Raw genomic sequence first — 24,954 nt, 5'->3', positions numbered from 1 at the left:
ACATGCAGTGCTCTTCCTGAGCTTCCAGGTTGCTGTATTAGATCTACAGTCTCCATAGAGGGTGTTGATGGCTGACCCGCCTGACCCTTCACCAGGCCCATTCCCTGCTGGCTGCAGACACTGTTCTTCACTCATAACTTCCTCGTGATCCCAGCCTGCCCCACAGCTCTCATGAGGAGAGAGCTCCAGAAGCTCCACTTCCCTTTCACCTTTCTCACCACAGTGCTCGGCCTCAAGCCGACCTCAATGCACAGCCAGCTCCTCCCTCCCTCTTCCCTTGTCAAAGACATACTCTGGGACACTTCCAGTCCCTACTCACCATATAATATTCTCATTCTTCCTGTACTTAACCTCAATGGCTCCTACCATTTAATGCACATTCCCAGGATTGTAAATAACGTGGTTACATGTATTCTGACACATGGTTCAGAGATGGTAGCTCAACAAACACAAACACTGAAGAAAGGGCAAGATATGCCATAGTCAGTGGATCTAGAGTAACAGAGGTAAATGGGCTTTTAAAAACTCACTTCTTGGGGCTGGTGAGATAGCTCAGTGTGCTAAGGTGCCTGCTTAGGCAAGCCTAGGCAGGTGCAGGGGACCGCAGTTCTATCCCTGGTACCACATGCTATGCCCGCCCCACCCTCCGGGTGGGCCAAGCCGGCCACAAAAAAAACCACTTCACCTCATAAAACTCACCTTAGAACTACACCTGCCTTGGCCTCAGCTCCTTTCCTTGGCTCTAACTAGACTTAGGGCACTTCCTAGGGTACCCACTCTCCTAAGTCCCTAGAACACAGACATCAGGAACTAAAAAAAAAAAAAAAAATCGATACTCCTCCCCCTCACCATGGTCATGACGAAATGACGCATTCGGACCATGGACCCCCTTCTGGCTTCCCGCCTGGGTCCTTTACTCACGATATGACTTACATGCTCACAGCAGCTTGTCTTTCAAAACTTTTTTCGAGGTTTCTTCATTCTCAAATGCAAGCTTTCACTAATGATGAACTTCTTGTCCTAGCTGAGACACCTGGCACTAGCTTTTATAAGGGTGTGAACCATCGTCCTGTTAAACCTCCTTGCCCCCAAAACAGCACCCCCCATTCAGCAGAAAGCAGTCTACGGGATGTCAGCCCTTCATAACAACTAAAAGATGGGAATGATAGGCTCTGGCCCTGGCGTGAACTGCTGAATCGTCATGGTGGTCATCTAGCATGACTGAAGCCCTTAAAACAACAGTTTGTCTTCCTAAGGACCACTTCCTCCTTCTTCCCCACCCTAGTCCTGGATACCTTTCCAGCACTCACAGAGGAGACCCCAGTCAGCTCCTTACTTTAATTAAAACTGCCCTTCAAGGGCCCCGGGAGATGACTCAGTAGAATAAGCGCTTCCCTGGCAAGTGCAAGGGTCTGAGTTCAATCCCTAGTTCCAAAAAAAAAAAAATCTTCTTGGGGGCCGGGAAGATGGGTCAGTGTAATAAGCGCTTCCCTGGCAAGCACAAGGGCCCGAGTTCAATCTCTGGTTCCAGAAAAAAAAAAAAAAAAAAAAAAAAAAAAAAACACTGTCCTTCAAACTCCACCCCTCAAACGTCCATAGTAGTCCCAGCTTTCTTTGTCAGAGAAAGGCCAGGACAGAGAATCCCCCTACCCTACCTTCCCACAGATTCTCTCTGTGTCTTTAGAGTCAATAAAGACCTCTTTTTTTTTTTTTTTTTTTTTTTTTTTTCATTTAATGTATTTGGTACAGGGTCTTACTACCCAGCTCAGACTTGTAGTGATCGTCTGGTTTTCAGCCTCCCCCGCACTGGGATTACACCCAGACTTGGTGGCCGGCTCAGCACACCCAGGGACAGAGTCAGCACAGCATCCAGAACTGGAGATGGAATACTGGTCCCTGCACTTGCCCAAGCAGGCGCTCAGTCTGCTGAGCTAGCTCGCTGGCCCCTAACGTAGGCCTCGCTTATCTTTCCTATCTCTTTACTGCACCACCAAAAAGCCTAACTCCGAAGACCTTGTGCACGTGGATGGTCCTTATCCACTGAGTGACCACAGGGCAGAGGGAGGTCCCCAGCCCACAGTCACTGCCACCCAGGTCCAGGGCAGACCCACGCGAGCACTGGGGCCCAAGTCCCTGTCACTTGTCCCTTCGATGCTCCAGTGCTGGAGGCTGCCCCACCTGGGGTCCGCTTTGGGTCTCCAGCCTCAGGTCTGCAGGGTGAGCCCTCTCCCTAGTCCCCGTCTCCATAAGCATCACCCCAATGCAGAGGGCGTGAAGTGACACTGCAGGGCCATCAGCATAGTGGCCCCAGGTGGCCCTGCAGCCCTCGCCCTGTGGGGGATGCTCCTCACGTCCTGTGTGTCCCAGCTGAAGGCAGGCCCCTCGCTCAGAGAAGGCGGGAATCCCCATCTGGACAACCATCCAGGCTGCCCAACTCAGGAAAGCTAAGAGGAAGCTGGCGCAGTGACAGAAGCTAGGTGGTGGGATTGTATCTTCTTCCTGTATTTCTGCGACTGTGAGGCTCACAGCTCATCCCCTAAATTTCAAGTGCCCCAAAGCCCAGCGCTCGCCCCAGTTCTCACAGGTGGACAGAGCCCCAACGCAGGCTCCAGCGCTCAGCTTTGCCTACTACGGATGAAATGTTGGCGGTGAGTTCTCTCCAGTTTATAGCCTAAAGGAAAACCTCAGGTGAAATGGCTACTGTTCTAGAAGAATTGTTATTGGAGTGACATTCACGTTGTCCCCCGGAGCAATCTCATTTGTTGCTTTTTTCCTGAAAATGCCTAATCCTGCTTTTAATTAGAAACAAGGTGAGTTTAGCTTCAGTGCCAGTTGTGGGTTGTTCGACCTTACACCGACTAGATAGTCTATAGTAAAAGCAGATACGATATAATAAAAGCAGTTTGGGACTTGTAGTTCTCAATAATTACACTTTTTTTTTCTAAAGTCCTATTTGTCATTTATTGTTCTCCATTCAACTTTTTTTTTTTTTCCCAAGAACCAGGGATCGAACTCAGGCCCCTAGGCAAGTGCTTATTCCACTGAGCCGTCTCCCCAGCTCCTCCATTCAACTTTTTGATAAAAATAATTAGATGGAGCCGGGGAGATGGCTCAGTGGAATAAGCGTTTCCCTGGCAAATGCAAGGGCCTGCGTTCAATACCTGGTTCCGCAAAAAAAAAAAAAAAAAGAAATTTCAAACAAAAAAAAATAAAAAATAAAAATAATTAGATGGAACACTGTCATTCTATGTCAATCGTAAGTAAAATTACACTGAGAATCAAGACAGTCATCAAGCAGAGTCTATTACATTTGTATTTCTTTGTACTTTACATACAAAAAAAGAAGATGCTTTCCATGTGTTCCAAGTCGGTCATGCAGGAATCCAGGGGACTTCGTGCTGAGAGACGTTTATGTTTGCTTGTTGTTGTTGCTTTTAGTACAGGATCTACAGGGTCTCTCTACACAGATGGGACTCGGAGTGATTCTCCTATTTTTAGCCTCCCAAGTGCTGGGATCGCAGGCGCGCCACCACACCCAGTCTCAATCACCGGCTCAGCACGTACGGGGGTGGGGCTGGCACGCAGCCCGGGAGACCGGGATCGATACCCAGTCCCAGTGCCTCCTAAGCAGGTGTTTTAGTCCAGTGAGCCATTTGGCCGGCCCTTGGCTTTTCTTTCAGTAGAAAATAGAAGTCCACGTGTCATCAGCTTGTTTTTGTTTGTTTGTTTGTTTGTTTGTTTTGCAGAACGGGGATTGAACTCAGGCCCTTGCGCTTGCCAGGGAAGCACTTATTCCACTGAGCGATCTCCCGGCCCTCAGCTTGGCATTTTGTTAAATGTTGTAAAAAGTATTTGGGAGGGGCTGGTGAGATGGCTCAGTGGTCTAAAGCACCTACTTAGAACAAGCTTAGCTAAAGCACCTGGTTCAATCCCCCAGCACCACATGCCAGCCCGCCCCGCCCCCTGGTGGGCTGAGCTGGCCACACACACATAAATAAATAAAATTTTTTTAAAAAGTATTTGGGACACTGATTTTCAAAGCTAGCTGAATATCTGTCTCAGTTACTCTTCTCTTGTTGCTGGAACAAACACTCGCCACCCAAATTGAAGGCAGGACAGGTTTATCGAGCTCAGTTACTGGAGGTTTCAGTCCATACTCAGCTGGCTCCAAGGCAGAGCGGCACATGGCAGAGGGCAGCCTTTCATGGTGGAGAGACACAAAGAGCAAGAGCAAAAGGGGGAGTAGTGGCAGCTCAAGCAGCTAGCTTCTTTCCTCCTGACATCGAAATTCAAATTACCTGCCCCAGGGCGGGTGCAGCATCCACACCCGCAATAATCTCACAAACCCCAGAAGCCGCCCCAAGACTGCATGAGACTTTGGGGGGACAACTATGCTCAAACCATAATATCTGAACTGCTTGAATGGATAAAAGAGTGCCAGTGCCTACGAAACACCCCTAAAACGCAGAATGGATTGGGAGAACCTGGCTCTGGGCTTCCAGAACTGTTCACGGTCACAGTAGTCAGCCCTGTGCGGAGGGACTCCACGCTTGGACTTCGGTGAATAACTTATGTTAAGCATCAGATAGGCGCATCCCCTTGATTAAAAAACGCCATAGAGGACATAATTTTTTAAATGATTTTATTAAAGGATATTTATTTATTTATTTATTTGGTACAGGGTCTCACTACGCAGCTTGGACTCATAGTGACCCTCCTGTCTCAGCCTCTCTGGCACTGGGATCACAGAGGGGCACCACCACACCAGGTTTCAGTGGCCAGCACAGTGGGGGGTTGACACGGCACGCGGTACCAGGGATCGAACCTGGGTCCTTGCACTTGTCGGGCAGGAGCTTAGACCACTGAGCTATCTCCCTGGCCCTAGGGGACATCATTTAACCCTTCTTCCCTAGAACTTTTAGAGCGGTTGATAGTTCTTTTAACACTCAAAGTGAGAACAAGACAGCCAACCGACCACACAAGTGGCCTCATCGAAGACCACTTGTACCCCAAGTTGGAGAGGCGCCAACCCGCAGACTGCCCTGCCTGGCTCCTGGCGCCTCTGCAATGACAGGGGCCACCTGCCCTATAGATCCTGAGTGGGGTCCCACCGCCTGGGGACTGGCGAGCAGCCTGTCTGGTACCTAGAAATCCTGGCTTCTGAGCAGTCTTTGCCAAGGACCGCCCTTTTCCCACATGACAAACCTGAGACCACCCATTCTTCGGGTCGCCTCTGTTCTCCAGGCTGTGGCCTCCAGCCCCAGAACACTGCAGGACACACTGTAGACATGTCAGCGATCGTCCTCAAGGCTCACAACAAACAGTACGTGGATGGGCTTCTGGAGAGACGAGAGGGAAGCGCTCACCCACTCAACCAAACCAGACACCTGTACTCAGGTCTCAGTGTCAGAAGCCACCGTGAGGGGTGGTACCGAGGTGCTCAGACTTCCTAAGGAAGGCAGGCCCTACAACATGCCCTTCTGGAATAGGACAGAGACAAAGGCCATGCCGGACCAGTGAGCTAAGAGGAAGGGACACTGAGAACTTGAGCCTGGGAGCTTCCTGGGTGGATGACGCCAAGCCCTCGGGCCTTCCACCAAGCAGCTATCCAGTGGCGCAGCGCAAGCACACCTGGCCCGGAGCCACCCCACAGACTGAAGAGTGTGAAAGCTCGGAAAGCGCTCATCCACAAGCAATTCCCTTGATGCAGGGAGGCCGCACAGGACAGCGCTGCGAGAAAGCCCCAGGCTGAAGTCTGTCCCTGCTGGCAGAAACCTGTCTTACACAGAGAAGTCAGTCCCGGGCTCTTTCCCAGCATGGTGGAAGGTGGGCCGGGGGTCAGGGCAGACCTGGCAGGGGACCCCTGGGGTGAGGGCAGGCCTGCAACAGCCACCTGTTTACAGCCTCCCAAGAGCTGGGATAACAGGCTCAATTGCTATCTCAGCGCGCCCTGGGGGTGGGGCTGGCACGGCATGCTCGGGATCGAACCCCCTAGCTCCTGCATCTGCCTATAGGTGGAGCCTTAATCCACTAAGCTATTTGGAAGGCTCTTCTGCCCGGAGTCTGACTGCTGTCACCTTCGCCTTGTCCCCCAGGGCATTGTTCCCAAAGCGCAAGCCCAGCATGGAAAACGCCCCGCTCCACAACTGTGAGAAGTCACCTCCAGGGAGAGCGGCACCTAGGACGAAGGGTCAAAGGGTCAGATCCCTGACTGTCCCCCAGCTCCGCTCCTTGCCTAGGTCTCACCCGCCATCCCAAAACTCACAACTGCCTCCCCTTTCCCCAGGTGCAGTCGCGTCCTTTGCCGGGGTTTCCAATCTAGCAGCTCACGCTGCCAAGGAGAGGGGCGGCCCCTCTGTTTCCCCAAGAACTGCGACGGGGCCCCCTCGCCCTAGCTCCACTCCTGGGCTCCTAGCCTGTGCCTGAGACAGGAAGCTGAGGCCAGAGGTCAGGCGCAGCTGGCTCCAAGCCCTGACGACTGAGCAAACCTGCTTCGAAATCAGGAGTGCAAAAGCCCAGCGCTCCCAAGTACCATCCCAGCACCACACGTACAGGGAACCTCAGCAGAGCGGGCAGGGGCACCGAGCCACACTGCAGCCCCGGCCAAGGGCTTCCACCCCCTCCCCACTGGCACCAGGTCCCGAATCCCCCCACTAGGTCACTAAGGTAGCAGGTTGAGGAGTCGAGGGAGTAGAAGTCCGAGCTGCTTCCGGCCACTTGACAGCCAGGAGGGGCTGAGAGACCCCTGCCCTGCAACTCAACTGTAGTGCTGCAGCAGCAGACAGCTAAGCTCCCAGGACCTTTGGCAGCCAGAAGAGCGGCCGCCGGCCCACACAGCCCGAGCCCAGGCTGTCCACCCAGATCCTGACAACTCGGCACATGGGGGGCAACAGAGCTGGCCCCTCTGCAGGCCCAGCCCAAACCCAGGCTGACACGCCCCACAGCAGAGTCACAGCCCTTGCAGAACTGTCCCCGGCAAAAGCCCAAATCCCTCACCACACACAGCAAAGCACGGAGCACCAAAGAGACACCAGACATGTTTGTGTTCATTTTTAGTTTTGTTAAAAAAAAATGCTGATAAATTGGGTTGGCGTATAGGAGTGGTGGTGATGCAAAGGGAGAAGCCTCGGGAAGAGGGCTGGGGCAGTGGGCAGCAGCGTCTCCTTCGCCCCACGCCCGTGTCCTCTCCTGCAGAGATCCTGGCACATTCTAGGGCGGCAGTCCTCTACCGAGTCTGTTCAACTGAAGAGGAAACATGAGTGTTAGAATCAGGTACCAAGAGCCCAACTCCAGGAACAGGCCCACACTGCACACGACTGTGTGTGGGTTCAGGATATACTGCGAGTGGAGAAAACGAAGCCCTTCAGGAGAGAAGCCAGAAGCCTTCCCGCACGGAGGCCAAAACACCCGACACGGCAGCCAGGACCAGGAGGCAGGGCGCAGTCACGGCCCATAACGCACCAGGGCCCTCTCCCTACACAAGGGACCCACGACAAGTCCGCTCAGGACAAGGGCACTCCAAGGGGTGGGGCGACCGTCCCTGGGCGCCACACTCACTGTAGGAGGAGATGTCTATCTCATCGGGTAGCTCACTGATGTTGACCTCAAAGCGGTCCTGCACGTCATTCAGGATCTTGGCATCGTTCTCGTCCGACACAAACGTGATGGCCAGGCCCTTGGTGCCGAACCGGCCTGCTCTGGCCACCTGCAGGCAAGGGCAGGGACGCTAGAAGACCCAGGAGGAGGAAGCCCCTGGAGGAGAGGACCTAGGGCCTGGGGAGGGGCTGCCCGGGCGAGCGCTCACCCGGTGCAGGTAGGTGTCCGAGTCCTCGGGCATGTCGTAGTTAAAGGCGATGTTCACCCGCTCAATGTCCATGCCCCGCCCAAACAGGTTGGTAGCCACAAGAATTCGGCGCTGAAAGTCTTTAAACTGCTGATACCGAGAAAGCCTTTGTGAGGAAGCAATGAGAAACGGTTGAGCCCTCTGCCAGCTCCTCGGCCTCCAGGAGCCAGGCCCTCCCGCCGCGCGCCTCCCCCCGCCTCCCCCCACCTCTCCTCCTGCGGCATCCCGCGGTGGATGGCAATGGCTGGGAAGTTCTGCTCCACCAGGAGCTGGGCGAGCGCGATGCACCGCTGCACGGACTTCACGAAGATCACCACCTGCGGTGGGGCAGGCCGGGCGGGGGCGTTGAGGGCACGCACTCAGGGCCCCGCTCGGGGCACCCACAGGCCCTCCTGGTCTCCACCGGCACCTCCTCCTCTGCCTCCGTGCGGACAGCACTCAGCCTTTCTCAGCTCGGACTTGCCTCAGCAGCTGGCCTGAGGCGGTGTGAGGAACAGGGACTTCAGGGATGCTCGGGAGTAGGTAGAACAAGGTCTGTGAAGGCCACACCGAGACTAGGGAACTGAGCTTCGATTCCAGAAAGCAGCGTGTAGCGCAAACAGTCCACGCGACACTCAAAAGGACAGAATGCTTTTCTCCAGTCGGGAGTAACGGACTTAAAACTTGCGAGTGACCACAACAACTATTTCCATACTTACTAAAATCCTTCAGGATTTTACTTTGAGGTTTACTGCTCGGAGCTCCTCATTATCTATGCATTTCAATCACGAAACTGTAAAGACCTTCCACCTGGCTAAGGAAGGTTCTCATTTAAGAGGCTTTCTCCAGCAGACATGCTGGGCGGGCTAAAGGCTGAGCCGAGTGGATCAAAGCTCAGGGCAGCCTGAGAAAATCCGAGGGGACTGGGGGTGTCGCTCAGCGGGAAGGCCCTGGGTTGAGTCTCACCACCTCTGAAAACCACTTCTCAGGGCTGGGGATGCAGCTCAGCAACACAGCTTGCCCGGCATGCAGCGCCCTCAGCCTGGTGGCTGGCACCAAAATAGACAACACGTGCCCCCACCCCCTAAGAACCGCTCAACGCACAGGTTCCTGCCGCAGCTCACGAAGGTTCCAGGCTCATCCCCTGCTGGACCTGGAACCACTGACCTGGTTGAACTCCAGAACATCCAGAAGGTCAAAAAGCTTGCGGTTCTTCTCGTTGTCCTTCAGCTTCACGTAGTACTGCTGCAGCCCGTGCAGCGTCAACTTCGTCTCATCGTCCACGAAGATCTCCATGGGCTGGGGGGAGGAGGGGTGGGGCGGGAGGAGGGCAGAGTGGGGGGGTTAAACCTGGGGGGGTGGAGGAAGCTGATCTCCAATACACCCCATGTGGGGATGGGAGGAGAGAGGCTGGAAGCCCCACCACCACCAAAAATGCCCGCTTTCCTGGGGTCTCCTTCACATCTGAGCTCATCTGCTCCTTGCCAGTTGAGTTTTAAGAATGCCCAACTGAAAACTCTCGGGAAAAAGAACTGACAAAATGACAGGGCAGGAAAAGCACCCACTGCCGAGGAGCCAGCTCCCCTAGTGGAGGCACAACAGTGGCAGAGGAGATGGGGGCCAGGGAGATGGCTCAGTGGAATACAGCGCTTCCCTGGCAAGCACAAGGGCCTGAGTTCAATCCCCAGTCCCGCCAAAAAAGGAAAAAAACAAACAGTGGCAGAGGATGCACAAAGGGAAGTGTGATCCCAACACTTGGATCCTGGCAATCTGTGACTCGGCAGAAACCTGCATCGGAGGAGAGAGCTCCGAGGGCGGGCAGGGGCGAGGGCTGCTCCTCTTCGACTAGTCCCACACACTGAGTGAGCGGGAGTCCTAAGATCAGAGGGCTATAGCACCTCCAGTCAGTGCTTTTATTTTCTTGGAACCGGGGACTGAACTCAGACCCTGCGCTTGCCAGGGAAGCGCTTATTCCATTGAGCCATCTCTCCGGCCCCATCAGTGCATCTCAAGGACAAGTAAAATTCCTCAAGTTGAGTCACAGCTTGCTCTCACCACAAGAAAACAGTGGCCATCAATGGCAACACCATCAATGGATTTACAGGGAGAGTATTAATAGTTGGTGCCAAAGAAAAATTCGACGACGAATATGCATCCATTAAAAAAGAAAAAAAAAACACCTCACACAGTCCCTGAAGGGGGGACAGGGGAGCAGGAAAAAGGCCAGCAAGTGACACAGACAACTCGAAGCCCGACCTCCCTATGCCTCTGTACCGTCGTGGAGGACCTAGTATCTGTACACCACCTTGGGAGACCAAGATGGAAAAGGATGTGTCACAGGACAAAAACCAGAAGCCTAGGAGAGCGGGCTGGCGAGCCAGGCTCTCCAGAGCACAGTTCCAACCTCATTCTGGCCCGGGCAGTTAGAGAACTCCATCACCCAAAGGAGGCGTGCAGCAGGAGGACACACGCACTGCTGTGCAGCTGCCCCAGCCCACCCGCATCTGCTCGGCTCCGATCCACTGGAGCGCTCCGGGGCACTCTCCCCACCCCTCTGCATTGAGCATTGAAAAGTAACTTTTTTGAAGAACAAAAAAGCCACCACCCCACTTAGGATACCCCTCCCCAACACATATGGGGGACACGGGGCACAGCTCGTGTTAGATTCAGGAAAAAAAAACCGGGCACAGAAAAAGAGCTGGCTTGGTCCTCCGCTTCCTGGTCAGGGTCCCTGCGGCCTCCGCCGCCGCCGTCCACTGCTCGGTGTCCGCTCCCGCGTCGCCCGCCTTGCTGCTTCTCTGCCGCCAGCTCGCGTCTCCGCGGACCGAGGCTCCGATGGTGTGGGTTTGAGGAAGGGTGGGCGGGAAGGGCAGGGGGGGACCAGGGGCCCAAGGCCCCTGCCCCAGGTGGGAAGGGTCACTCCTCTGAGCTCTCTTCTTCTCTGGCGGAGCCCTGCCTGCTGTCTGTCCCTCTCTGCTCTCCTGCTCGGGCGGCTTGAGTCTGAGCAGAAGGCTGGCTGCTCGCTGCCACCTCGAGGTGCGTGGCTGCAAGGGGCTGTGCAGGTGACGGTGGGCAGTAGGGCAGGAATCCTGCCCTCCCCCAAGGGACAGCTGGTTCAGGAAGGTTGGGATTATAAAGGTCGACAGCTCCCTGCTCTCTCGTTAACCGACCAAGTCTTCCGGAGTTTCCCTAGCCTTCACGCACACCCTAGCGCTAGCTGTCTCTCCTCTGTCTCTTCCAGGAGTCATCGCTCTATGGCACTGGCCTCCTGCTGTCTGAGGACCGGGAGTCTGCAGGAGGAGGGCGAGGTAGGGAGGAGGCAGCGGGCGGGGAGTGGAGGGAGAGAAGGTAGAAGGGTATTTACATCTTGCATGAACTTGCGGCAGACTGGACGAATCTCTTTGCCCAAGGTGGCACTGAACATCATGACCTGCTTCTCGTGCGGGGTCATGCGAAAAATTTCCTGGACATCCCGACGCATGTCTGCCGGAAGGAAGGATTACAGAAGAAACACCCATGAGGATCAAAGACCAGGGGCCCTGGGTGCAGTCCCACACCCCACCAGAAAAGGAGCGCCCGGCACCCAGCACCCAGCCGAGAGTGATGGGCGTCCTCGCACCAGGGCCCTCCCAACACTGTTGGCCCCAGAAGCAATCCCGGGCCCCTACTCACCGAGCTGTTCAAGCATCTTGTCACACTCATCCAGGATAAAGTGTTTAATGTGTTTGAGGTTCAGGCTCTTGTTTCGAGCCAGGGCAAGGATGCGGCCAGGCGTCCCCACCACGATGTGTGGGCAGTTCTTCTTCAGCACCTCTTCATCCTTCTTGATAGACAGACCACCAAAAAACACGGCGACCTGCAGGCCAGTTAAGAGTCTCACAGGATGGAAACCCCCAACTCCCGGGGTTCCCTCTGTCAGGACGATTCTTCCAAACTCTCAAGAGTCCACCTCTTGGCTCAGTGGAATAAGTGCTTCCCAGGCAAGCACAAGGGCCTGAGTTCAATCCCCAGTTTCGCAAAAAAAAAAAAAAAAAAAAAAAAAAGAGTCCACCTCACCTAAAATCCTTTTAAGTGCCGCAATACTGAGGCAAGGCAGAAGTGACAGTCCCAGCCACATGGCCGTGGACACAGGCAGGACTCGGCATTCCGCGCCTATGGCCCTCTCTGACCGCAGGGTCTCACACAACTCTCAGGCCTGGCTTTAGTTTAAGGACAGCAAGAAGCCACCGCAGCAGCATCCAGAACCGCAAGAGCACACAGCAACAGAAGGCCAGCAGGAGCTGTCTCCTGCTGGATGGACAGACACCAGAGGCCCGACTCGCGTCTACACCCCTCGCGTGTAGAAGTGCTGCACCACTTCTCTGTGTGAAAAACCAAAGGTGTAAGGACAGAAATGTACAACAGATATTGGGAGATACGAAGAAAATGTTGAAATGAGAACAAGGGAAGGAGAGAACAAAGGACAACAAAAAGAACAGAGGACCCAAAGCTGAGGGGGAGGGGAACGGGAGCAGCAGCAGCAAGACGCGCCATTACAGGGGCGAACTGGCTATGACAAGTGCTACCACTATGGGCATCTGAACTGTAGCAACGGAAATGTCCCAAAAGACACACACAAGCAGGTGGGCTAGGCCTGGTGCAGCACGCCCACAGCGCCAGGATGTGGCACCTCCAACTGGGGCAAGAGAATGACCAGTTCAAGTGCCATCGGCAGCCTAGCAAAACCCCATCTCAAAATACAAAGAGGGCTAGACACGTAGCTCAGTTTGCAAGCCCCAGGTTTAATCCCCAAGAGCACCCCGTCCCCGAACAAGCATGGAACACTGAGCTGTCCTAAATGAACTGTCACAGAAACTCCCAGTTACTGATTCAGGCCACGTGTATTTACTACCCGAGATTAAACCATTAGGTGAATACTTGACAAAGGCCTGCGCCTTAATACAGCAGACCACAGAAAGCGCTTCCCACGTTCAAGGGGAAGAACAGCCCAGGAGCAGACCTCCAAGGCCAGGCGCGGGGAGGCGGCCGCGTCTGCAGCAGCCTAGGAAGCCAGCCCCACCAGAAGGGCCTCTCGCCAGAACTGCTCACCACTTCAGCTTTCAAGTATCAATTTCAGCTGCTAAGAAGCACTAGAAGAGCAAGCTGAACAAAGCCTAAGCGGGACATTCTGTACGACTGGCCCAGCCTGCAGTGAGGCAGGAATTTGGAACAGTAATAAGAAAAATACAAGGAAAACAGCAACGATTTGTATTTGATTTTTTTTTGTACCAAAGCTAGACCTCCGATCTTAAATTTGCCATGCAGGCACTTGGGCCACAGAGCTATCTTCCTGGCCCTTTATTTGCTTTTTTCAAACAGAATCTCACTGTGTTTCTTGGGGTGGCCTTGGACTCCTAGGAGCAAGCGACCCTCCTAGGTAGCTGGCCCTCCAGCTTCCCGCACCCAGTCTGCCTGGACCACAATGCCCACAGTCTCTTGCAAGGACCAAGGTGGGCGACAGGAGCAGCACACCCCCTGCCACTGCTGAACTCAACAACAAATGTAAGACTGCCTGGCTTTGCGCATTTAGAGCCAACCCACAGGTTAGGACTGCTTGGAGCAAGGCCAGACAGAAAGCTCACCTACAGAGCAGAGAACAGGAGGCCTCAGGTCACATTTAATTAACAATCTTCAAAATATTAGAGAAGTGTAAACAAATTAGCATTTCATAAAGAGAAGCCAGAAAGCAGTGAAAGCCGACAAATTAAGAAAACACTGCCGAGGACGGGCAGCAGGGCCTTGCCTGGCACGTACAAGGCCAGGGCTCAAAACCCCAGTGCCACTTGGGGGGGGGCGGGGGGTGTTCTGTGGAACAGGACTATGGGAGAACACTCACTGTTTCATTGTTAAGATGTTATAAATTACTTAAGAACAAGTACAGCTACTGTTTTGATTTTTCAAGAGACCAGTGAGATAGCTCAGCAGCCTAAGCACCTGCCTGGCAAGCGCAAGGTCCCAGCTTCAACCCCCAATACAAAAATGATAATAATAATAGGGGCTGGGGAGATGGCTCAGTAGAATAAATGCTTGCCTGGCAAAAGCAAGGGCCTGAGTTCAATCCCCAATTATACCAAAAAAATAAAGAAAAATAAGAATAATAAGATAAATTTTCAATTCAGGGCTATGCCTCAAACAGTAACTCCTCTAACCTCTAAATAGATGGAAAACTTGTAACAATTTGAACCTAAATGCTGTTCTTCACTTCAGCCAGAATGACAGGAAATCACACCCGTGTGCCCGTCACCTCCATTTGCATAGGCGCTGTGCTGTGTCACCCTGTATTCATGCTCGCAGGCCTGGGGTAGGCTCCGTATAGCCCCCATGGACAAGAGCGACGCAGAGCCTACTGGGCAGTTCCTACCATGTGGCACACGTCACCACAGCCCAATCACAATTCTCGCCAAACACAGGTGTATCTGCACTGTCAAGCCAAGGCAAACAAAAGCTTCTCCGAAGTTAACTACAGCAGCACCTCCAAGACTGTAACAAGCCAAAAGAGCCCCATGATCAAGCAAAATCTCCTGCACATCTTAGTCTGAGGGAGCTTCCCACCAGGGACTTGGCTGCTGAAGACTCACGTGAGTGTTTACTTAACATCGTCAAACTGCCTACCATCGCCTACACCCCGGCTGTCCCAGGGCTCTCCCTCTGGCTCACCTTGACGTTGGGCATGTACTTAGAGAAGCGCTCGTACTCCTTGCTGATCTGAAACGCCAACTCCCTTGTGTGACACATCACCAGCACGGACACCTTGGGAGAACAGGCAAGACAGCCCCAGTGAGCACACACCCTTGGCTGTTCCCTCCAGAAGAGAGACTGCCAATAACTCACACCCAGCGAACCATCGGAGCTCCAGAGCTGACTAATTCAGCTGTGCTTAACAGAGCAGTCCTGGCTGTCAAGGTGACCTGGCCACCTGAGCGGTGAGCACGCCCAGCTCTAACAAGTGGAGACAGGCAGGCCCCCTTCCCGTGTAGTGCTAACCCAGATGCCCCCAACACGCCCCTCAAACACACCTGCCCAGTCACGGGCTCCAGCTGCTGCAGCGTGGCCAAGACAAACACCGCCGTCTTTCCCATGCCTGATTTGGCCTGACACAGGACATCCATTCCTAGAATGGCCTGAGGGATGCACTCATGCTGGACTGTAAGAAATAACAGAAAGAAAAACTAAGACTCACCCCCAACTTCCCAACCTGTCTCACCACACCAAGCCCCGTTCTTCCTGCTCAGTTCTCCAAGTACTTTCCTGGTTCTTGCCAACATTCAGGTTCAAATTAACCCCTCACGCCCTCTTCCTCCCCAGCGGAGCTGGCGCCCCTCCTGCGCCTCCCCACGGCTCACCTTCAGTGCTCCTGGCTCAGTCCTTATTTTTCTTAAAGTGTAACAATCCATGACATTGAAGGCCTGCCACAGGCCACCTCACCTACTTAGGTTGCCATGCTTTGGGTCACGTAACCCTGCAACCTTGAGCAAAATAAAGCACTTAGTACCTGACCCAAAGTCTGTTTCTAGACCAGCCAAGAAAGTTTCCAGAGTAGAGAGCTGGCCTGGCCCAAAAGAGGGTAACTGAAGGCTTGAGCAGGCCCTTTCCAGAAATGTAGCAGCCAAAGTGACAAAGTTAAAACCAAACAAACAAGAAGAAAAGCCAGACGCCAGGGCAGTCCTCCATCTAAGCTGGGTCTGGGATACTGGCACTTTCATGCCACTGTGAAAGACAAGACTAGAGACTGGTCTTCCGTCGTGGACAGTTTGGTCCTTATGGCCTACGCTATCCTAAACATAAACCTCTCTCTCCCATGTGAAGAACCACCCTTCACATCTATTCCTGAAAAGACTGGAGTGCTCTTAGGCTAACAGAAAATGCACCTTCGGAGGGATGCTCAAAGCCACAGTCAACAATGGCCCGGAGCAGCTCTGGCTTAAGCAGAAAGTCCCGGAAGCCGGAGCTGTGAATGGAGACGTAGGAGCCCTTGACATCCTTCTTGGCAGGGGCCTCGGCCCCGTCCCCAGCAGCCGCCGTCTCCACCTCATCATCCTCGTAGTCCAGGAGCTCGTTGTCCACATCGTTCTCCGCCATGGTGGGGCTGGCCGATGGCAGGGAGGGGCTCTAGGGGTGACCTCCCGGAGCAGGGAGGAGGGAGGGAACACAAGGGGGCCCAAGGGGCTGAGGGAAGCAAAGGAAAAGGAGAACACTCCTGACAGAAGAGCTAGGAGAGAACAGAGCAGAGCAGCAGATGGGTCAGTCAGGAGCAGGCTTTCACCACTTCCCCATCCCCAAACTCGGCCTACTTTCCCTAAACTATAACGTCTAGAAAGAATATTACAAAGAAATACAAAGTCTACAAATAAAAAACAAACATAATTTTTTTAAAAAAGTAAAATGGCTTCAGAGGACATAGTTGCAGAAAGATTTTGGCTCACTGTAGCAGAAAGCAGTTAAAGACAATTTGGAAATACTTTATTTGAAAGAAAACTGCTTTATTTGAGCCCGGCATGAGAGCACACACCTATAATCCCAGCACTTGGGAGGCTGGGCAGGAGGATCACCCTGAGTTCTAAGCCAGCCTGGGCAACATAGTGAGCTCAAAGCTAGCCTGAACCACAGGGTAAGACCCTGCCTTTAAAAAAAATTAAAAAAAAAAAAACCCACTTTATTTGCACACAGCAACAGTGAAAAAAGTGGCATTATGGTGAAAAAGATCAAGGGCTTACAATAGGCGAACATGCAAACGACGAATGCCCTAAGTCCCTGCGGGAGACCCTGCGCTTTCCCTGCGCCCAGCCCTAACCCGGCAGCCATCAGTCAAGGGTGATAGATTAAGGTCAGCACTGCGCAGAGCGCTCTCTCCAAGTGAAACATCATGTGGCCGCCGTTCCCCTGCCCTCCTGCCCGCGCAGTCGGTGCTAGGGAGCGGGGGTACGAGAATGGCTCGGTGGCGAAACAAAAAACAAAGGGGCCTGGGAGCGCGGCGCAGCGCCTGGTTCTGGCGCCAGCACCGCGAACACCCGCAACAAAGTGTAACGTGAAAATTAGGTCACCACGCGGAGAAAGCCTAATGACCAGGTACAGGATCCGCGTTCCGGCTTGCAAGCGTTCACCCAGCGTTCTCACGTTACTCAGGTGCTCCTCAGGGGCTCAAAACATCTTCTCGAGAAAGTGAAACCCTCACAAGCACTCAGAACCCGCTCCCGACAAGGCTGGGGACGCCGGGGCGACAGGGGTCGCCCGACGCGCGCCACCGGCGGCCCCTCCCGCGCACCTCGGCCCCAGCTAGGGCCGCCCCCGGAGGCGAGGTCAGCCCCGCCCCCAGGACGCGGACCGAGGGCCACCTGGCGCCGCCTCACGCCGTCGCTGGGCCTCGGGGAAGCGAGGGGCCCACTCAGAGCGCCGGGAGCAAAGAGAGGCAACACAATGGCGCTCGCGGCACCATCTTGGATGGGGCCCCCTTTCTTCCCTGCCTTGCGCCAAGAGCTTTTTGTTCTAGAAAAAGATGAAAATAACTACCCAGCTAAGCCCCAGCGACCAGGCCATCGCCTGAACAAGGGATATTAGGAACCCACGTGACAAGATGAGCGGGGAGAACCGCAGATGGAGGCGGATGGTAGCAAGGCCAAAGCTTACCTGAGCAGGGCAAGCGCGTATGGCGGCAACGACAGCGACGAAGGAGGGAATCAGCCTTCACTTCCGGTTTCAGGCTTCCCTCTGCCCCGGCCTCCCGCCTGCTCGCCTGCCAGGGCGCAGGCGCAGGGCGCCGGAAGAGGACCTTGGGCGAGTCTATAGTTCCGCGCGCTTCGGGGTTGCCTTGGGAAAACGCCTGTCAGAAAAAGAAAAAAAAAAAAAAATTGGAAAGCCACTTCCAGCTCCTCTGCTACTGCCAATGACAAAAGACATAAAGGTGACAAACGTGTTTCCTTGTCCTGTTTTCCACGCCTTTCACTTCTTAATTTAGGTTTTTGCCACGCAGGTGTTCTCTCTGGGCAGCCTCCATGGGCGCACCCAAAACAGGGTGGTGGGGGAACCTGCGCGTTCCCACGGGGGCCTCGCCGCGGTGGTCAAGGTGACCGGAGGAGCGCTGGGCATGCGCTGAAGGAACCGTCCGGCCCCAGTTCCGCGGACGGAGTGGCCAGGTGGCAGGACTCGGAGGGAGGTGCCCTTGAGAGTACGGCATTTGCTCGAAATTAAGTTGGCCGGTTAGCTAGCGCCTTTAGGTTGATGACTCGAGGCTCTGAGTCAGGAACGAGAATCTGCCTCACGTGTTTAAACGGTAAAACCAGGCGTGGCGGTGCGCACCTGGGAGCCAGGCACGCCGATGGCTGAGACAGGAGCATTCCTCTGAGTTCAAAGCCATCCTGCGCTACAAAGTGAGACTCAGTCTCAAAAGAAAACCCTAAGTGATAAGTCTTGAGGATTGCACAACTTTCCATAAAATTGTTCCCGGGAGCCGCATGTTCTTTAGCCCCGCTCAGCAGTCCTGGATTTCCCCCCCCCCCCCCGTAAGGAGATGCTGCAGAAGTTGGATGTGCTGCTTAAAACGGGCAGACATTTGCCCGTTCTCTGTTAGCAGGCCTAAGCGTTTAACCACTGTTACCTTTCTTCAGACAAGCAGATAGATTGGGAGAAGTAAAACATATCCAAAGCAGTACAACTAGTATGCGACAACCAGGGTGTAAACACCTTTAATCCTGTGTTGCTTCCCTGCTTACAGAATCTGGTTAATAGATACAGTACGGATTGCCTCCTTTGGTGAAGAGAGAATTTACCTAAGGATGGAGTCATAAAAGAAGTCTTCCCTGGGGCAGCGGACTAAAGCGCCTGCTAAGCAGAGCGCAGCGCCGGGGTTGTGCCGGCTCCGCCCCGGGGCCTCGCTGAGACTGCGATTGGGACTGGGCGTGGTGGCGCATGCCTGTAATCCCAGTGCTTGGGAGGCTGAAAACAGGATCACTGCAAGTCCAATCTACGTAATGAGACCCTGTACACCCTGTAGACCCTGCCCTAAATTCATGAAAAAAAAAAAAAGTTTTCCCAGCTCTACTATGGCTTAAGTTCCTCCACAGTTCTGATCAGCTGCCCGCTTGTGCTCAATGCTGTCCTGGGGTCCAGGGACGAGCAGCGCCTAGCTCTGTCCTCAGAGATTACATAATGGGAGATGACATATAACGTCAAATTTCAAGTACTATAAAGCAAAAGAAAACAATGCCTGTCCCTTACTATAAAGTTTTGAGTATATGGATACACCTTAAGGTGCATCATGCTTGGTTATTTTGCAGTGTCAAAATAACTCTGGTGCACATAAATTGAGTAGATACTTCCGATTATTTTCTTCTAATTTAAATTTTTTCTGGGTTTTTTTCAGCCTTTTTTGAATTTAATCATTTTACCTGTGTATCATTTTACCTATGTATATCAAAGAAATGCTAGATATTTCACCATGTAATTAATAGAATTTAAGCATGATAATTATGTAAGAAAATTCAGAGGTCTCTTATGCATATTTACAAAGTAAATCAAACAGCTGTTTTTATTACCTATCTTGTGGAAACCTAGGGCTATTGTAAAATGCACATGCATTACACTTTCATAAAATGTTTTGAATTAATAAAGAATTCACCAATGTAAAAAAAAAAAAAAAAAAAACAATGCCTGTCCCAGCATTTTTTAATTTGCCATTAAAGTCGTATCAAGATGCCCCCACCTACCACCCGCCCCCCAGAGCCTCGTGCCGAAGCCTCGTAGGTGAAGCCTTTTGGAGGGGCTGGATCTAGGGTGTGTGGTGCTGGGATCTGGACGTGTGACTACCACCCTAAGGGCAGGTAGCCCCAATGGAAAATCCGGCACAGAAAGCGCTGCTGCCCCTGCCTGCTGCCTGCCGCCTGCCCTGCCGTGGACTGTTGCCCCTCTGTGAAGCCACTCTGCCATGTGCCCCCTGCCTTGGAGCCAGCCGACTATGGGTGGAAACCTCTACAAACTGAGCCGCAACAAACCTTCCCTCCTGTAACTTTGAGTGTTGGGTATTTTGTCTCAGCAATGAAAAAATAAAGACAGTAGTCCTCACGTTGCTTATCAAGGGACCCACGTTTCTCACTTGAGAAAAATAATGAAGTTTTATTTGCTTTTGTCCCCCAATAAATTTCAAGGACAGTCCTTGTCATGTTTAGAGAATAGAGAGGGGCGGGGGAGATGGCTCAGTAGAATAAGCGCTTCCCTGGCAAGTGCAAGGGCCTGAGTTCAATCCCCAGTTCCACACACACAAAAAGAGAGCGAGTGAGTGAGTGAAAACGAGAAAGGAAGAGGCAAAAGCAGGCTGCTTGGCCTCACCGGTTGATTTAGGCGATTATTTTATTGACACCTTTTGTTGTTACAGAGGGAAGGCCATGCAGCGGGGGGCACATGCCACTCCAGGGCTCGGGCATCAGGCGCATCTGGCGGTTTGGGGGAAACGGAGAAAGGAACCCCAGTAGAGGCCGGCTTACGAGAGACAGAAAGAGAAGCTAAGAGACGCAGTGTCTGCCTGAAATGGTAACGGGCGGGAGGGGTGTCATGACTTCATCTTTCCAGGGAGCATGAGGTGGGGGGGAAAGAGGTGGGAAGAACAGGTTCCTCTGGGAGTTACCAGGGTCACAAAGTGAAAACTGGAGAGCGACCTTCTGGGAAAAGTCAGGAAACCGCAGCGCAGGCTTGGCCCTGTGCAGAGGGTGGTCGCGACATCTGGCTTCCCATTCACCGAATCCCAGCTGCTCCCGGGAACCGCGGCCGGCTCTTCACAGAATGACTCCTAACACGGCACCAGCCTCAGCCGGTGGAAGCGGCCGGCCTCACCAAGGAGCGCACTCGGGCGCCCAGGTTAGGCGGCGCGTTCTGGCTGCCCAGCCGGCAAATCCTCCACAGCCCGACCCCTCCGCGCCACAAGTTCAGAAGTGCTAGGTGAGGGTGACTTGGCTCACTTTAGACGGCCCCAGAGAGGCTTGAAGCCCAAGGAGATCCGCGTTTGCCCGGGATATCCCTGCATTTCACAGGAGAAACCTGGACGCTGCTTCCTGGCCTTTCCACAGAATGGAAAAGGACACGAAGGTCACGGTGGTGAATGGATTTTCCAGTACTGAGAGCTGAACCGGGCCCTGTGCATGCCAGGCAAGGGAAGGCGCCTAGGCTGGGGGACGTCTCGGTGGGAGCACACGTGCATGAGGAGCAGGCCCCAGGGGGCCTAGGCGGTGAGCCGGTAGTTGGGGTGCAGCTGGGGCCGCACGTCGAAGACCATGCCGAGAAGCTGGGCCAGCACGCGCTCCCGGCTCCGCTGCTGGGCGCTGCGCATGCCCTGTACCTGGCGCCGCGTAGCCTGCTCCACTTCAGCGGACAGGTTCCCCTGGGAGCCCATGGCCTGGAGGGCAGGGAAAGGGGTGACGGGGAAAGGGACCACAGAAACAGAGAGAGAGATGTCCCGGCCTGGGTGGAAAAGGTCCTGAGCGAGAACAGCCTTTCTAGAAACTACGCCCTCCCTGCCCACTGCCATACCCAGAGAGCAAAGGGGTCTTTTCTCGAAGACCCGACATCCAGCCTCAGTCTAACACCGTAAAATCCGCACTCTGACCATGGGTTCCTGCCCTCCCCGCAAGCTGCACATCACAGCGCCAGGTCCAGGCCTGTAGTACCAGCGCTCGGAAGCTGAGACAGGAGGGCTGCGAGTGTAGGCGCTGCCTGGGTACAAATGCAAGCTCAAGGCCAGCCTGTTTGCGCACTGCGTGGAAACAAAAGCCCTCCAGGGCTCTCTTACACACTGGCCTAAAGATTTCCCGACGTGCTGGGCCCTGCAGGGCCCCGGCCTCCACCGCCTTGCTTTCTGGTTGGGTCACTCGCACCCCCTGGGGGGCACCGCCAGCCCCCCACTCACCGCCTGCTGCTTGCTCTGGAATTCCTGCTCCCGCTCGCGGCGGTACTGCTCCACCTCCGTCTGCGCCTCCTCCTTCGCCTGCTTCAGCCTCCGGGCCTTCCCTGGGCGGGCGTGGGGTCCCCACGAGTGTGACCGCAGACGTCAGGCCCTCAGCCCCTTGCAGGAAGGCGCTCGGCCTTCTCCCGGCCCAGCGGCGCTGCTCCCGACACCGCCACCCTTCTCCCACCAGCCCTGGGCGCTCTCCCCTCGGGCCGGGTGTCCTAAAGACTACAAGGTCTGCTAAGCTCGACCCCAACTCTCGGGAGTCTTGCAGGGGAGAAGAGGGGACTTACGCTTCCTGGCATCTGCCACCTTCTCAGCTGCCCGCTTCTCAGCTTGCAAGAGCTGCTGGATGCCCTGGGACTGACTGGCCATGTCCGCCGCGGGCGGTGATGCTGCGAGGAGGAGCGGTACGAGACGCTCCCGCAGCGTCTATCCCTCCTCCTCCGCCTCCTCCCTGGCGCTGCGCCCCTGCACCCCTCCTGGGTCTTAGCGCTCCCTTCTCTGCCGCTTGCACCGGTGTCTCCCCCAATCTGATCCGACCACTCTGATTCTGGTCCTCTCCGCTCGCCTCTCACCCAGGCAATACCCGAAACGGCCGCCTGAGGGCAGCAGAGACCAAGCTCTAAGCGGCCAGGTAGGGTCGCAGGTGCAGAGCTCTTCCGGTGCTGGGCTCCAGGGATGGCTGGGAGGCCAGGCTTGGGCGTAGGAGGCACGGAGGGGATGAGAGTGGGGTGAGAAGGCAGGAACGGCATCCTGCGATGTATGCTGGGGAAAGAGGGCCCTAGGCTGGCTTTCTCCAGTTTCTCACTGTATAGCGCAGGCTAGCCCCAAACTCAGGACCTTCCTGCCTCAGCCTCCCCACGCTGAAATGACAGAACTGTTTCACTACCTACATTCTCTCTGTCTGTGCCTCTTGTTGCTTAATGAGTAGCTTTATTGGTGTTTATCTGAAAACTCTTCATACAAAACTCATTTAACTCCACACGGAGCTTTGAGGAAGATTACCTTTTTCTTTCGCCTTTTTGAGCAGGGTCTTATGTAGTTCAGCATGGCCTTGCGCTCACTTTGTAACCCAGCCTGGTCTGGAAGCCGCAACGGTCCTCCTGCCTCTGCCTCCCCAATGCCGCGACTTCAGGCATGCACCACCATACCCAGCTGAAAGACTGCCTTTTTTTTTTCTTCAGAACCGGGATTGCACTCAGGCCCTCGCGCTTGCCAAGGAAGCGCTTATCCTACTGAGCCATCTCCCCGGCCCCAGGCTGCCTTCTTTGAGCTACACAGTCTTCTGCTGGACAAGGAACATTTTGGGGCATTCCGCTTCATCTTTTAAACTTCTCCCGTCAGCTCCTCTTCGTAGACTGGATTCTGCCCCCGAGGAGCATGGGCATTTTTTGTATTCCGCCTCTACGCCTGGAGCTATGTTGTTCTTTCTGTACTGACAGGAGTGTTCCCGTAAGCATCTTCCTCCGTAACATTCTGACCCATGATGTGTTGGGGGTCTTTGGGTTTTTGGTTGGTTTTGTTTTTTGTTTTTTTTTTTGTACTGGGGTCGAACTCAGGACCTTGTGCTTGCCAGGCAGGCGCTTACGCGTCTGAGCTTCCTCCCTGGCCCAGTGTGCTTTCCAGGTACTTCTGCAATGAACCCCTTGCTTTCAGAATGACATAAGCAGGGCACCTCTACCCACAGCACCCCTCCAGGCAGCTGCAGTGCTGGCCAGGCAGCGTCCAAATGGCAGGCGACGGCGCCAGGTTGCGCCTCAGGCCTTCCACGCTGGCTTGTCTCCAGTCTCCTCCACGTGGCCGGAACAGATCTTGTCCTTGCCAGCCTTTGTGAAGCCTGCCGGCCAGTACAACATCAGCACAATCTGAAAAATCAACTGTCACGCATGTCTTGGTAACGCGTGTGCATATCCCCGTCTGTGCAGGAATGAAATATCTAATCTCACATCTCCCTTAGTTACATGAACTTTCGCCCTGTATTTGAGTACATCGTATTTATTTTGTCCTGGATCAAGTATTTCCAAATATAGTAGTCAGTTTGCCCTTTCCTCTTCTTCTGAACTTCACTTGGATCTTTCAAAGTGGCCCTTACAACTCTAACAAACTCGGCCTCAGCCCCCTGCGGACTCGAACCCCGAGGGCTGGCCTGGCCAGGCGCACCTCGGGACGTGGCGCGCTCGGCCGGCGCAGCACCCTAGGGAGCTCCTAACTCTCTCCTCTCTTAGCCCTCTTCCATCTACTTCTTATTCTGTGTGTTTCCCAAGTTCAAGTTCCGCGTACATCTCACTTGCTTTGTCCTAGGCTCTCTTGGCATGTTTTTATCTCCGTGCTTTTTTCTTTTTTGATCTCTCCTTATTCTTGGCCTCACTGTAATTTTGGTGTCATATTTTTATTGTGACTTTTATTCTGTCTTTAAGCTCCCTGATTTTTTAATCTTTCCACATTTTGCTGAAACATTCCCTCTCTCTGTTGGGCAAGACCTGGGGAAAAAAACACAAAAAAAGAAAAAACGAACGTCCTCCTTTCTCCCCACTCCGCCTTTCTCTTGCCACCCGGCCTCAGGCGGACTCAGTATTTTAAATCCCTTGGCTTCCTCCCGGAGGCCTGATGTAGGAACCGACCGGTCGGGGCAGAACAGCATCCGGTCATGCGCCTCAGGTCACTTCCGCCCAAAATTGCGTCTACGTTGCGCATTTCCGCCAGCCTGGAGAGTCTCCGCCCCTCCCGCCTCCCTCCTCCCCGCGTGCCAGCTCCGGCTTGGGCCTGCGGCTCTGCGGCTGCTTGGGGGCGGGGGACAGGTCTGATGTAGCCCCTCCGCCCAGGTCCCCGAGGAGAAGCCTCTACGATTGTCTCTTGGGTACCTTATAGTCAACTTGTAGTTCATTCTTTGAAATTGTGACTTTTTAAAATTCAAATTTCTGCTGATAAAAGTTTTCCCCATTAGGTCCTACTGCTTGTGAAGTCGGGGTGCATTATTACAATTCCCGGGGTTCTCCAACCCTCGACCGGGCATACAGGCTCTTCTCGAATCGCACACTAACAGGTCCGCGCCCCGGCAGGGGCGGGGTCAGGAGAGCGGGCGGCAGGCAGGGGCGGGGTCAGGAGAGCCGGCCGGCAGGCAGGGGCGGGGTCAGGAGAGTGGGGCCGGCAGGCAGGGGCGGGG

The 24,954-nt window shown here is 54.2% G+C and overlaps 2 protein-coding genes and 1 non-coding gene across 4 annotated transcripts; all 3 read right to left on the bottom strand.

The window, feature by feature from the left end:
• Positions 1-7,023: 7,023 nt before the first annotated feature.
• Ddx39b (DExD-box helicase 39B) lies at positions 7,024-17,574 on the bottom strand. Its single transcript, XM_004624323.2, has 11 exons — positions 17,486-17,574; positions 15,730-16,070; positions 14,878-15,005; positions 14,519-14,611; positions 11,495-11,678; positions 11,187-11,305; positions 8,990-9,121; positions 8,051-8,160; positions 7,805-7,949; positions 7,558-7,705; positions 7,024-7,242 (listed from the first exon to the last, which is right to left on the bottom strand). Exons 2-11 carry the CDS (start codon positions 15,938-15,940, stop codon positions 7,226-7,228), a joined length of 1,287 nt encoding a protein of 428 aa, XP_004624380.1. The 5' UTR covers positions 15,941-16,070; positions 17,486-17,574; the 3' UTR covers positions 7,024-7,225.
• Positions 16,658-16,731, bottom strand: LOC111818762. The gene has a single exon (XR_002822676.1). It is a non-coding gene; the product is annotated as a small nucleolar RNA SNORD83 (small nucleolar RNA).
• Positions 17,575-20,735: 3,161 nt separating the features above from the next.
• Atp6v1g2 (ATPase H+ transporting V1 subunit G2) lies at positions 20,736-22,874 on the bottom strand. Of its 2 annotated transcripts, XM_023721788.1 has the most exons (4): positions 22,797-22,818; positions 22,082-22,390; positions 21,750-21,850; positions 20,736-21,239 (listed from the first exon to the last, which is right to left on the bottom strand). In XM_023721788.1, exons 2-4 carry the CDS (start codon positions 22,161-22,163, stop codon positions 21,066-21,068), a joined length of 357 nt encoding a protein of 118 aa, XP_023577556.1. In that variant the 5' UTR covers positions 22,164-22,390; positions 22,797-22,818; the 3' UTR covers positions 20,736-21,065. The 2 variants fall into 2 exon arrangements, with proteins under 2 accessions (XP_023577556.1, XP_004624378.1); XM_004624321.3 differs by having other exon boundaries at positions 22,082-22,874.
• Between the last annotated feature and the right edge of the window lie 2,080 nt (positions 22,875-24,954).

The sequence above is a fragment of the Octodon degus genome, unplaced genomic scaffold (genome assembly GCF_000260255.1).
Source record: "Octodon degus isolate 3935 unplaced genomic scaffold, OctDeg1.0 scaffold00005, whole genome shotgun sequence".
Lineage (NCBI taxonomy): Eukaryota > Metazoa > Chordata > Mammalia > Rodentia > Octodontidae > Octodon > Octodon degus.
The sequence above is the reverse complement of the archived record's forward strand: the minus strand, read 5'-3'. Positions and strand labels throughout refer to the sequence as shown.

Coding starts and splice junctions, on each gene's coding strand:
- Ddx39b (XM_004624323.2), bottom strand. CDS start 15,940: ATGGCGGAGAACGATGTGGACAACGAGCTCCTGGACTACGAGGATGAT. Junction 11,679..14,518: donor AGTACATGCCCAACGTCAAG/GTGAGCCAGAGG, acceptor ACTGGCCTGCAG/GTCGCCGTGTTTTTTGGTGG. Junction 9,122..11,186: donor GCCGCAAGTTCATGCAAGAT/GTAAATACCCTT, acceptor TCCTCCCCCCAG/CCCATGGAGATCTTCGTGGA.
- Atp6v1g2 (XM_004624321.3), bottom strand. CDS start 22,163: ATGGCCAGTCAGTCCCAGGGCATCCAGCAGCTCTTGCAAGCTGAGAAG. Junction 21,851..22,081: donor GGTGGCAGATGCCAGGAAGC/GTAAGTCCCCTC, acceptor ACGCCCGCCCAG/GGAAGGCCCGGAGGCTGAAG. Junction 21,240..21,749: donor TCCAGAGCAAGCAGCAGGCG/GTGAGTGGGGGG, acceptor CCTGCCCTCCAG/GCCATGGGCTCCCAGGGGAA.